Raw genomic sequence first — 12,735 nt, 5'->3', positions numbered from 1 at the left:
GGAGGCTCCAAGCCCAGTGTCACCCACTCCCCTTTAATGATGGCCACTTCTTATGTAAGCTCTCTAGGCTTCAGTTTTCTCATCTGCAAAATGAGGGGGTTGGACTCAGTGACCTCTAGCGTGCCTTTTGGCTTTGAATCTATGATCCTCTCCCACCCTCGGTACTCAGCTTCCCCTGAGAGTGAGGACAGGAGCTGAACCATGGGGTTAGGAAACAAATAGAGTTGAGGAAGCCACTGCTGTTCAGTCATTTTTCAGTTGTGTCTGACTCTTTGTGACCCCATGTGGAGTTTTATTGGCAAAGATACTGGAGGGGTTTGTCATTTCCTTCTCCAGCTCATTTTACAGATGAAGAAACTAAGGCAAACAGGGTTAAGTGACTTGCCCAGGGTCACACAACTAGTTTCTGAGGCCAGATTTGAACTCAGGAAGATGAGTCTTCTTGGTTCCAGGTCCTTTGTGCTATCCACTGCAGCACCACCTAGTGGCCCCAAAATGAATAACTAGAGATGGGGGAAGAAGTCAAGTGGTAATAAGTGGGAAGGGTGGGAAGGGTGGGAAATCTGAGAAGAGGGTAGAGGTGTGGGGACTGAAGGAGTCAGTTTCTATAGGAAATTGGTAAATATCAAAGACCTTGAGAGCTTTCTAAGGGGAAGACAAATATCTGGGATCTTGATCTCATCTCCTTCCATCTTGTTTCCTCCTCCTCCTCTCTCCTCCTCCTCCTCTCTCCTCCTCCTCTCTCTCCCTCCTCCTCTTCCTCTTTTCCTCCTTTCCTCCTCCTCCTCTCCACTGCCCTGGACCTCCAAGTGCCTTTTCCTCAGCTCAGCAACCTGACTGTAGCTTCAGCCCGCCTCCCCAGGGCTCACTCTAACCTGCCACCTTTGCCTCCGCTCCACCATGATGCCCACGCCCCCAACTATAAATGCTGTAGCCAGGACTCCTGAGTGACAAACCTTGCTGGGACATCTACCATGGCTATAGCTGGAACCCTGCCGCTGCTGCTGCTGCTGCTGCTGCTGCCTCTCTCCAGCCTCAGTCCTGGTGAGCCAATCCCCTCAACCCCAAGAGAGAAACAGTTTGGGCTCTCAGCTCCAGTGTAGTAGAAAGATCAATGGCTCTGGAGTCAAAGGGCCTGGGTTCCAGGGATTCCCCACTTCTGATGCTTACCACCTGGGTGACCTTGGTTGAGACAAAACCCTGGGCCTCAAAATGGAGTAAACTAGATGCCTCTGAGGCCCCTTCCAACTTATTATCTATTATCCTTCTTCTACCTCCTGCTCTTACAGAGTAGGGGCCAGGGTGAAAGTCTAAGCCCAGTCAATGGAGAGTAAAAATTGGAAGAGATTGGGAGAAATCATCCCTCTGAAAACCCTCCAGGGAGATTCATAGGGAATGAGAAGTGGGGGTGGGAATAAGGGAGAGATTATGCCTGTATAAATATTCAGGAAGGTTCTTTGATTCTAAAAAAAAAAAATTCACAAGTAAAAAATTAGTAAAGCATGGTTAGAGAGCATTTCATCTGAAAAAGATCTGGAGTGGGGATTTGGTAGACCACAAGCTCAAGATAAGCCAACAGGGTAATACGGTGGCCAAAAAAAATCACATGATTTGGGTCTAAATTAAGAGATGGAAAGCTCCCAGGAATAAGGAGGTGATTATCATCCTGCAATCCTCTCCACTTGCTCTCATCTCCCTCCATCTCGTTTCCAAGTAAGAACATACCTGGAGTATCAAGTTCAGTGCTGGGCGACATAGTCTAGGAAAGACACAGATAAATTGAAGAGTGAAAAAGAGGTCAACAAGGAGAGTGAAGGTTCCCTATTGGATTGAGGGGTAGAGAGGGGGTAGATCATCTTATGAAAACTGGATGAAGGAACTGGGGGTATTTAGCTTAAAAAAGAAGGCTCAGAGACGCCCAATAACTGTCTTCAAAGTATGTGAAGGGCTGGCATCTGGAAGAGGAAACAGGCTTGCCTAGGAGGGACAAAAATAAGCTGGATAATGTCCAAGGGAGGCACCCAGGCTGTAGAAGGGCCATGCGGGCATCAGTCAAGGAGTCTGTGGTCCGTGATCACCATCTTCAAGAAGATGAAGGGCTGTATTGTGGGAGAAAGACTCCACTAGTTCTGCATGGTCCCAGAGGGAAGAACCAGGAACAATGGATGGAAGCTGAAAAGGAGTGAGTTTAGGTTTGACATCAGGAAAAAAGTTTCTAGCAATTAGTATGGTCTAGAGAAAGTGAGAGGTAATGAGCTCCCTGTCACTGACTGTCATCCAACAAGTTGGATGATCACTTGTCAGGGATGTTGTGCTGGGTGGGGGGAGGGGGCTCTTTTCCAGATACAGATTCAACTAGACTAGTATGGGTCAGACTAAGTTCGGGGAAGACTCCTTCCCACTCTAATTCTGTGGTTCTGTGGAGGCTGGCAATGGCGAGCCAGGCAGCTGTGCTCTCCAAGTGAGGAAATTGGTTTGGGTCCTCAGCTGCGGCCGCTCGAATCCCCACATTACCACCTTGTGCCCAAGATGCTGAGTTCCAGTGTCAGGACATAGAGACAGCTATTCGCTGTGGAGCCTTGGGTCACTGCCTCCGGAAGGTCTGGGGACAAGCTAACGCAGTGAGTACCAGTTCACTGGGCATGGGAAAGGATTCCCAAGGGGTGTGTGTGAGAAACTGGGTCCCAGAGATGTAACAGAGAGAGTAGAGTCTCCAAAGAATAAGAAGAAGGAAAGGAGGGGACAGTCCCACAGCTGCAAGTCCCTAAGGTTATCTATTTATATGTATCCCAAACATACCTATATATGTACATGCCATCTCCCTTATTAGAATGTAAGCTTCTTGAGGGCAGGAAATGTGTTCTTACATTTTTGTATCCCCAGAGCTTATCGATGTGATTGGCACACAGTAAGTTCTTAATAAAGATCTGTTGATTCCTTGATTGATGGGAACCTAGCTGTCAGTTCAGTTTAATTCAACAAACGTGTTAAGGTGGTACAGTGGATAGAGCACCGGCTCTGGAGTCAGGAAGCCCTGAGTTCAAATCTGGCCTCAGACACTTGATACTTACTAGCTGTGTGACTCTGAGCAAGTCACTTAACCCCAACTACCTGGGGGGAAGAAGAAAAAAATACGTGTTAAGCACCTACTATAGACCAGGCATCGTGATAAGCCCATGGAATAAAAAGATAAAAATGAAACTATCCCTATCCTTAAAGGAGTTTACCACTTTAACCTCTCTAATCAATCAATAAACATAAATTAAGTGCCAACTGTGTGCCAGGCACTGTGCTAAGCAATGAGGATACAAAAAGGGGCAAAAGACAGTTTCTGCCCTCAAGGAGCTTATAATCTAATAGAGGAAACAACATACAAACAATTATATACAGAGCAAGCTATATATAGGATAAACAGAAAATAATTAACACAGGCAAGGGACTAGAATTGAGAGAGGATGGGGAAGGCTTTGAGTAAAGGAAGAGATTTTAGTTGGGACTTAAACGAAGGTAGTGAGGTCAGTAGGCAGAGTGGAGGAGAGAGAGTATTCCAGACATGGGGGAGAGCCAGAGAAAATGGCCAAAGCTGAGAGATGGAGGGTCTTGTGCTCCATGAAAAAGGTTTTGCCTCCATCATCATTGAGAGTCTTTGACCCTAAGAGGAATTCTTCTTTCCCTGACCCCACTCCATTCCTCTTTCTCAGGATGATCTATGCCAGGAGTGCGAGGGCATTGTGACCATTCTCACCAAGATGGCTAAAGAGACACTTTTCAAGGTACTGAAATCCCTCCTATCCTGGGGTGGTGGGGGGGAGGGAAAGGGGGTAATGGTGCCTGGAAGTCAACAGGAATGGCACAGAGAGGGAGCAGGACAGGATTCGGGCAGCACAGAGAGGGGTACAAGGACTCTGAACAGAAGCTCCAGACAAAGAAACTACAGCGTCACCAGGTGCATCACAAGACCACAAAGAGCCCTGAATTAGTTCACTGGGTTCCGTCCCTGAGGGGTGTCCATCTTTGATTTGTCCCACCCCATACCATGGTCTGATGTTTCTCCCTCCAGCTCTCCACCCCCGGCTATCCAACTGGATTCTCCCATGTCACCTCCTTCCTCTAGTCTCCCTATGGGAGTCTCCTTTGGACCTTTCTCCCCTGAGTCTTCCTTGGCCCCTGCTTCCCAGACTCTCTCATAATCCTGCATTTTCTCTCTAGAAAACCATTCAGCACTTCCTGGAGGAAGAATGCTCCAAATTTCCAGTGAGGCTTATGATCCCAAATTGCCAGCACATAGTGGATGAGTACTTGTCTCTCCTCATCACGCACTTCCAGGGACAGATTGTAAGTTACCCTTCACTCCCAACCCCCCCGCCACACACACACATATAGGACTTCACCTTAGATTAAGTTCTGTGTAATGTTCTTTAGTTGGGTGGGATTTCCCACCCAGGATCAAAAAGAAATCTTATCTATCAACAATGTCCTTCAGTTCAATGTCCTGAACAATGTAAAGGTCCTAATTAAATAACTGATTATTAATATAAGAGAGAAATAATCATTTATTTCAATACTCAGTGCTCTCCCTAAATCATGCACATACCACACTCATTGTACACACACACACTGGGATTCACATACATAAACAGAAAGCATTCACCCTACATATATACACAGATACCTATCCCATGCATGCATAGAACATTCACCCAACAAATATAGGGTACCCATTCCACATATAGAATATTACATATTTTACAGATATTACATATTTCTTTTACATGCTATGTATACCTGAATATGTATTTACATGTATATATTATGTTTATTGCTTATATACATATGTAACTATTGCATGTTTACACGTTGTACACATAGAATATTCATTCTATTGTCACACACAGAGCACTTACCCTTTGTACACATACAGAGTACCCACACACATACAGTTACCCATACACACACCTCTTAGCTCCCACACACAGTACACCCTTTCCAAATACACAAGCTCAGACTTATATGCATGGGCTCATCACCATAGCCTCAATGACTCCCCCCAAACCCATACATTTTCTCTGCCCTCAATGAGTGCCCATCACTCTACATGGTCCTATAGATACTTCCATTCATAAAACTTCTGATTCCTCTTCATCCAGGACTGAGTTGAGACCCGGGATTTCCCCTCTTCCCTGGTTGCCATCTCCTCTCCTGATGCCTTGTGTTGTTTCTCAACAGCCAAAGAGGATATGTAGGAGTCTAGGTCTGTGTGAAGACAAGGTCCCACTCTCAGCATGGGAGCCAGGATCTCAGGATCTCTCAGAGAAGCTGGTCCCAGCATTTCTGGAGAACTTCCCAGGGAGACCCGGGGCTCACACCCAGGTGAGCTGCCTCCCCTTAATGACCCTGTTGGCTACTGGCCTCATCTGAGCACTCTTCCCTCAGAGAACAAAGCAGGAGCCTGGTGGAGAGGGGAGAGAGGAGCACCTTTCTGGGGATGGTAGAGGGGGCCAGGTCACCCAGGCCAGAAGCTGGATGATTTTCTAATCAAGTGTTCCTTGAACGAATCATGGCATCCTAAAAGCTGAGATCCTTAGATCTCAACATGGCACTAGAAACCAGATACCCCAAAATACAGGCTTCATTTTGATGCCTATTTTCTGTGTAACAACCTCGCAGAGTCTCAGCTTACCTGGAAAACTACCTGCCTGGGCTAGGAGGGTATTGTGAGGCCAGCACTTTGGAGGCCTTAAGGCACTTTATAAATATCAGCTAACATTATTTTAAAGTCCAGTCTCCTCATTTGGCAGAGAAGGAAACTGAGGCAAAAAGAGGTACAGTGAATCGTCCGAGATCACACAGCTAGGCAGTGGCACAATCACCGGTGGCTGAGTCCTCAGTCCAGTGTTCACTACATGGCATCCACTCCCTTAGAATCAGGTTCATTGATAGGATGTGGCCCAGAAGAAAAGTGAGCCTAGCACATTCCCAGCGCCATGTCTAAACTCCAGTCATGCATGGGACTCCCATATGGCCACAGTTATTCCACACTTATGTATGTGCTCACCCTTAAAAAGCCTCTCCACATGATATGCTGGAAAGATCTTATTGCCCAGTGATCCATCAGTGCAAGGCCATTTTTCTGCTTAATAATAGCCTAAAGAAATGACTCATATAAACATGGAGAGGACAGATTCTGTGATGTTATTAGCTCATTTGGTCAAGGAGATCAGCAAAAGGGATTTAGGTTAGACCAAAGGAGAAGTTTCCTGATGGAAAAGAGTAAGACACTGGTTTAGGTGAGGAAAGGCCAGAAGAAATCATCTACTCTGTGGGACAATATCCATCCATATATACATTGGGAATAGAGATGGAACCCAAGTTGGTTATCTGACTGATACCTTGTGAACCAATTCTGTTAAACAGAATGGGGGGGGAGAGAAAGGAGAGAGAGAGGGAGAAGGAGAGGGAGAGGAGAGTGGGGGGAGAGAGAGAGAGAGAGAGAGAAACTCTTGACTATATAAAGGCTTTGGGTATCCCAGGCTCTCCCTGTCCTCCAACAGTGCTAACAGTAGAGTTTAAACGTCTTGAGGGCAGGGATGAATTTTCATTTTGTCTTTTTATCACCAGCGTTTAATGTTCAAAAATCAATCAAGCATTTATCAAACAGTTACTAAGTGCCAGGCATTGTAGTAGGTGCAGGTGATGAAAATACAAGAAATAAAGCAGTTTTTGCCCTCAGGGAGCTGACACTCCATCCAAGGAGACAATACATTCAGAAATCTGCACGTCCAAAATAAATACAAGGCAATTTGCAGGAGGAAAAGACCCTAGAAACTGGGGGCTCCAGGGAAAGCTTCATGACCAGGTGGTGCTTGCACTGAGCTTTGAAAGGAATAAGAGATGCTTTTCTGAGGAAAAGGTCAGGAGGGAGGGCATTCCAGGCATGGAACACAGCCTGTGCAAATGCATGGAGATAAGAAACAGTGTTGTGTATAAGAACAGCAAGAACCAGAGACTGGCTGGACCAAAGGGTTCAGGAAGAAGAAGAATGTATAAGAAGATTGGAGAAGCACTTGGAGCCAGGTTGTGGAGGGCTTTAGATGTCAAACAGAGCATTGTGCTTTGTACACAGTAGGCATTTAATAAATGCTTGTTGATTGAACTGTTTCTGAACAACACAGAGGCCCCTCAGCTACAGGAGTTAGCCAGAGCTCTGTCCAAGGTTCTGGCCCTACTCCAGTCCTCTGCCAGGCTGCCAGGGAGGGAGTGTGAGCCACACGGTCCCAGGTCGTGGAAACACTTGGTGGAGCGTCAGAGAAGGAACAAGAGGCGGCTCCAGAGTTGGCTGGGAGACTCAGAGAAGTCGGTGAGCTGGTGGAGAGGAAGGAAAGGATTCCACAGTCTCAGAACCGGGAGGGACCTCAAAAGTCATCCAGTCTAACTCATAACTGAAAAACAGGATCTCTAAGGGGCAGCTAGGTGGCACAGTGGATGGAGCACCGGCCCTGAAGTCATGAGGACCCGAGTTCAAATCCGGCCTCAGACCAAACACTTGACATTTACTAGCTGTGTGACCCTGGGCAAGTCACTTAACCCCAATTGCCTAAAAAAGAAGAAAAGAAAAGAAGAAAAAAGGATCTCTAGATCATTATCTAGACAAGTGGTACTCACCCTCTGCTTGAAGACCTCTGGTGACAGGGCACTCGCTCCCTCCTAAGGCGGCCCACTCCCTTTCTGGATGACTCTCACAGGCAGGGAGGTAGTCCTCGACAAGAAACCTAACCCTTCGTCTTTGCAACCTTCTCCCGGTATCGCTGGTTCTCTTCTCCAGGGCCCAAGCAGAGCAAGCCTGGACCCTCTTTCAACACTTAGCACAGTGACTGGCACATAGTAGGTGCTTAATAAATACTTATCGCTTGATCTATTTCACAGCCCTTCAGATACTTGAATACAGCTAAATCCTAAGGCTAGGATTAATACTGTCTCCTTCTGGAGTTAGAAAAAGACAGAAGACACAGGTTTAGGTCCAACTGGTATAATTAAGGGAGATGGAGAATACAAATTCTGGAGAAATAGGGAGAAGAGAGGGTAGGAAGAGGGAAGAGTGAGGGCCAGAGAGTTCCTGGTTGCTGGAAGAGAAGGTGTGATGTTGGGAAGGCAGGGGCCAGAAGCCAGGTCTCTTCACTGATCATGCCCTTCTCTGTGTGGCTTTCTTCCTCTAGACCCTCATGGAACAGAAGTTCCCCATCCCGCTTCCTTTCTGTTGGATCTGCCGAACCTTACTTAACAAAGTTCAATCTGTGATCCCCAAGGTGAGGCCGTGAGGCTGCCCCTCTTCAGACTACCTTTCCCAGTCTAGAAGACGTTGCATCTTGCCTCTTCCAGGCCTTCCCTGGTTCCCCAGCTGGCCTACTCCAGGCCTGCAGATGCCAGATCATAGGTATCTTGGTTTCTGGCCCTATCTCCATCCCCACGAGGAGGCTCAGTTCACCTGCAAGTGGAGTCTGGGTGGGGATGGGCCTTTGTCTGACCCCTTCCGGTGCTGATGGACATATTTGGTCGCATACTTCCTTAGCAAGGGACCAGAATACACATGGCCCGCCAGAAAGGACCAGGTTCAGGCCCGTTCCTGATGGTGTCCCATAGGATAATTCCCAATACACTCAGTTATAGAGCCTCACCTCCACCCTTCATTCTTCTCCATCAGTCTGTGCTGGCAGTGGCTGTTGCTCAGGTATGCCACATCGTGCCCCTGGTGGCGGGTGGCATCTGCCAGTGCCTGGCTGAGCGCTACACCGTCATCCTGGTGGATGCACTGATGAGCCGTGTTTTACCCCAGCTGGTCTGCGGCCTCATCCTTCGATGCTCCACTGAAGAGGGCTCCAACCTAGGTGAGCCACAGCTGGCAAGTTGCTCTTTGTGCATCTCCTTTCTCCACTTCCCATGTCCATTTGTCCCTCTTCCCAGCCCCTGCACCCTATCCTGCGTGTCTCCCCTCTGGTTTGGCCTCTCTCCTCCCATCCACCTCATCTCTGCAGATCATGTCATTTCAGGACTTCTCCCAAACCAGTGGACACCCTCAGACCCAGACTGCCACCTCTGCGTCTCAGTGACCAGCTGGGCATCATCACAACTGCCAGCGAACAGCACTGAGAGAGACATAGAGAAGACACTGGTCAGCATCTGCAACAACCCCCAGCTGGACTGGCAGGAGGTGAGGGGGCTGGGCTCCCTCCATCCAAGACCTTCAGGATCTGTTCACATCTCCTGTCCCAGGAATAATAGTAGCGAGTCCTGACATATCTATTGCTTTCATATTTACAAAACACTTGACACAGATGTTACCTCATTTGGTCCTCACCACACAGGTAGGTGCTATTATTAACCCCATTTGACAGATGAGAAAACTGAGGCCCCAGGAGGTGAAGTGATTTGGTTCCAAAGTCCTTCAAATAGAAAGCGTTAAAGGTAGATTTGAACCTATCCCAGAATCACTAGCACAGGATATGCCTCCACCATCCTGTGTCCCATGGTTCTCTGCTACGGGCGTGGTGATCTTGTCTCCACAACTGGAATGTGAGCTCCCTGAAGGCAGGATCTGAAGCACCTACATTAGCACATTTCAGCTAGCTGGGAGAGAAACAGTCTTGGGTTCAGCAGGAGAGGACCGTATAAAAATTCTTAAGAAATTGCCTTTTCAGGGCCGCTAGGTGGCGCAGTGGATAGAGCACCGGCCCTGGAGTCAAGACGACCTGAGTTCAAATATGACCTCAGACACTTACTGGCTGTGTGTGACCCTAAACAAGTCACTTAACCCTGAGAAGGAAGGAAGGAAGAAAGAGAGAGAGAGAGAGAAAGAGAGAGAGAGAGAGAGAGGGGAGGGAAGGAAAGAAGAAAGGAAGGAAAAGAAAAAGAAAGAAATTTGCTCTTCGAATTCTTTGTTATAAGGGATGGCTCTCTTGAAGAGGGCTGGAGGGAAAGGAAGATCCAGAGGGAAATACAGGTGATACAAAAACATTATCAATAAAAATTGATTTTTATAAAAAGATATAACCTCTCACTACTTAGCCTTACAATCCTGGAGAGATAAGACGTATAGAAGACTATAATAAAATGTAAGGTTTTATTTGATACTTACTAGCTATATGACCCTGGATAAGTCACTAATTGTCTATCTGCCTCAGTTTCCTTATCTGTAAAATGAGGACAATAATAACACCCACCTCTCAGGGTTGTGGTGAGGATAAAATGAGACAGTATTCACATAGCACTTTGAACACCTTAAAGCATTATAGAAACACTAGCTGTTATCCTAGAAACAGTAGGGGACATGGAATTTCTCAGCTGAGAGTGACATGCCATTTGTCAGCTGCGTAAAATGTAAAATATAAAACGGGGATGGGCAAGACCAGATGATCTCTAAGGTCCCTTCCCACTCTGAATCCTATGGTCTCCACAGCGCAGGTCCAACATGTAACCTTATAACACGCTGTAGGGCCCAATGCACACAGTAAGTATTTTGTTATCTTGATAACAAGGTGGATAGTGGGGCTGGAGAGACAGAGCAGCCATTCTGTGGGAGTCAGGACCCTGGCTGGGTGAAGGAAGGAAGGCTCATTTCCCCAGCCTCTGGTCAGTCTTTACATTTTGTGTGTGTGTGTGTGTGTGTGTGTGTGTGTGTGTGTGTGCTGCCCTCACAGTGCCAAGGTTTGGTGGAACAATTCTACCCCTCACTATTGTCGTTGCTGCCCCACGGCCGAAATCCCCACGTCATCTGCCAGGTACGTTTGACCCCTCTGCCCACTCTATGCTTGTTCTAGCCTAACTGCTCCTGTGGGTCTTTCCCAGCTCCCCTCAGTGAGGCCCTGCTCCTCTGTGGTCCAACTCTCCTGGGGCCATGATCATCCCTGGGGGGAGGAAAAGAGGCCCAAGGTCACGCCTTCTCATGCGTGACACTAAGATCCGTGTGCACCAACTCTGTGCTCATCCACCCCACATATTCTGGTCCCAGGTAAATCAGGTTATATGGGAAGTCAAGGGAAGCCCCAAAGGGGGTTATGGGGGAGGAGGGGTCTACTGCAGGTAACAAAGGCTCTGTTCTGCTCTGTCCCGGGCCGGGATGGATTCTCTTGTACAGGCCCTGGGAATATGTGAGATGGAACTCAGTCAGCCTCTGTCTCCAGCCTGTGCCGAGGGCCCGAGCTTCTGGTGCTCCAGCATCCAGGCTGCCAAGGAGTGCCATGTGAGTACCCCTGCCGCCAGATGGAGAAGCAGGGACAGAGGGGAGTGGGAGGAAGCAAAGGCCTGAGAAGATCCAAGTCAAAGACAGTTAGGAGGATGGGACCATGATGACCCAATCGAAACCCAAGAGGGCCAAAGTCAGATGAACCTGCCCCTGCCCAGCCAGCCTGACCAGGGCTTCTTAGCAAAAGTGCCTACATACCGCAGGAAGACAATCTCTACTGAGGGCCTCTTGTGGTATGAGGAGTACAACAGCTGTGGAGTAAAGGGAGGAGGGGATGGGCTCCCAGTCAGGAAAACCTGAGTTCAAATCCTCCCTCTGATATTTGCTATTTTCATGACCCTGGGTAAGTCACTAAATATCTCAGTTTCCTCATCTATAAAATGATGAAGTCAGACTAGACGGGCTCTTCAAGCACTAACAAGTTCATGTTTCCTGCCTGTTCTCTCTCTTCAACTGAGGCTTGAGATTTAATAAAAAAAAAAAAAAGCCTACCACCATGCCACCCATTATTTTTACTATAAATGGTATGTGCCATGTGACCATGTACTTGCCCTCTGCCTGCTGCCCTCAACTCTTCTCTGGGTTGGTGGCTGTTAAACAGAGGTTGCCCCAAGCAGAAGGCTGATGGTGTCTTTCCATGCTTTTAGGCTGCGCTATATTGCAAAATACATGGGCAGGACTGATGTGTCCTGCAGAGGGACCCAGAGCAGCAATTTCCAGGAAAGAGCCACCCCAGAGCCCAGCGCTCGGGTTAGCCAGAGTCTCGGGAGGCTCCCGGGAACGTCTCCTCCCATGCTCTTCTGACCCACACCCTCCGCCCGATCCCACTGTACTTAGAGGATGTTTCTTAGAATCCTACGTTGGATTCTTTCTCCTTTGCCTGTGCATTTTTTTTTTTTTGGTAATAATGTAGTTTTTATAATCACCTCTAGTCCTGGGGTATGGGGGATGGTGCCTCTAATCCTCTTCAGTTCTCCCTTCTGACCTTGAACTCAAACCAAGACCTCCAGCCTCCTGTAAGTGCCCACAGCACAGGCGTCCCCACCCCACTGCTTCTGCACTCCACCAGCCTTTCCAAGCATCTTTGACCCAGCAGCTGCCTCCAGCACCATCCTTTGTTGGAGGAGAGAGATGACCTGCGTCCCATCACCATCCCTCAAATCTTTTCACTCCATTGTCATATATTAAAAACAAAGGACAAATAAACTTTTGGATTCAAATTCAAATTGCCTGGAAGTTTCCATTTTAATTGTTAATTGGTAGGGCGATAATTAGAGGGAGATAATTAGGAGGGAGAGCTGCCCAGAGATAGCCCATCTAATGTGTAGTCCCATCTGGAGAGAGGACAGCCTGGACCAGGGGTGGGGAACCTTCGGCCTCCAGGCCACACGTGGCCCTCTAGGTCCACAAGTGCAGTCCTTTGACTGAATCCAAACTTCCCAGAACAAATACCCTTAATAAAGGATTTGTTCTGTAGAACCTGGACTCAGACTTCCACA

The 12,735-nt window shown here is 47.8% G+C and overlaps 1 protein-coding gene across 4 annotated transcripts; it reads left to right on the top strand.

Annotated features, from left to right (window-relative positions):
- The first annotated feature begins 819 nt into the window (after positions 1 to 819).
- On the top strand, positions 820 to 12,170 carry SFTPB (surfactant protein B). Of its 4 annotated transcripts, XM_027860474.1 has the most exons (12): positions 820 to 1,044; positions 2,488 to 2,621; positions 3,702 to 3,773; positions 4,210 to 4,335; positions 5,227 to 5,370; positions 8,214 to 8,303; positions 8,699 to 8,725; positions 8,831 to 8,882; positions 9,045 to 9,205; positions 10,692 to 10,772; positions 11,129 to 11,233; positions 11,884 to 12,170. In XM_027860474.1, the coding sequence occupies exons 1-12, from the start codon at positions 975 to 977 to the stop codon at positions 11,917 to 11,919; spliced, it is 1,098 nt and encodes a 365-aa protein (XP_027716275.1). In that variant the 5' UTR covers positions 820 to 974; the 3' UTR covers positions 11,920 to 12,170. The 4 variants fall into 4 exon arrangements, with proteins under 4 accessions (XP_027716275.1, XP_027716274.1, XP_027716273.1 ...); XM_027860473.1 differs by having other exon boundaries at positions 821 to 1,044; positions 2,530 to 2,621; positions 8,699 to 8,882; XM_027860472.1 differs by having other exon boundaries at positions 821 to 1,044; positions 8,699 to 8,882.
- Positions 12,171 to 12,735: the final 565 nt, after the last annotated feature.

This window comes from Vombatus ursinus, unplaced genomic scaffold (genome assembly GCF_900497805.2).
Source record: "Vombatus ursinus unplaced genomic scaffold, bare-nosed wombat genome assembly UNPS02014181.1, whole genome shotgun sequence".
Lineage (NCBI taxonomy): Eukaryota > Metazoa > Chordata > Mammalia > Diprotodontia > Vombatidae > Vombatus > Vombatus ursinus.
This window is presented reverse-complemented; position numbering and strand designations above follow the sequence as displayed.

Excerpts from the sequence above, each read along its gene's own strand:
- SFTPB (XM_027860472.1), top strand. The coding sequence starts at position 975 with ATGGCTATAGCTGGAACCCTGCCGCTGCTGCTGCTGCTGCTGCTGCTG. Across the intron at positions 1,045-2,487 it reads TCTCTCCAGCCTCAGTCCTG|CTGCGGCCGCTCGAATCCCC; the intron begins GTGAGCCAATCC and ends TTGGGTCCTCAG. Across the intron at positions 8,304-8,698 it reads TTCAATCTGTGATCCCCAAG|TCTGTGCTGGCAGTGGCTGT; the intron begins GTGAGGCCGTGA and ends CTTCTCCATCAG.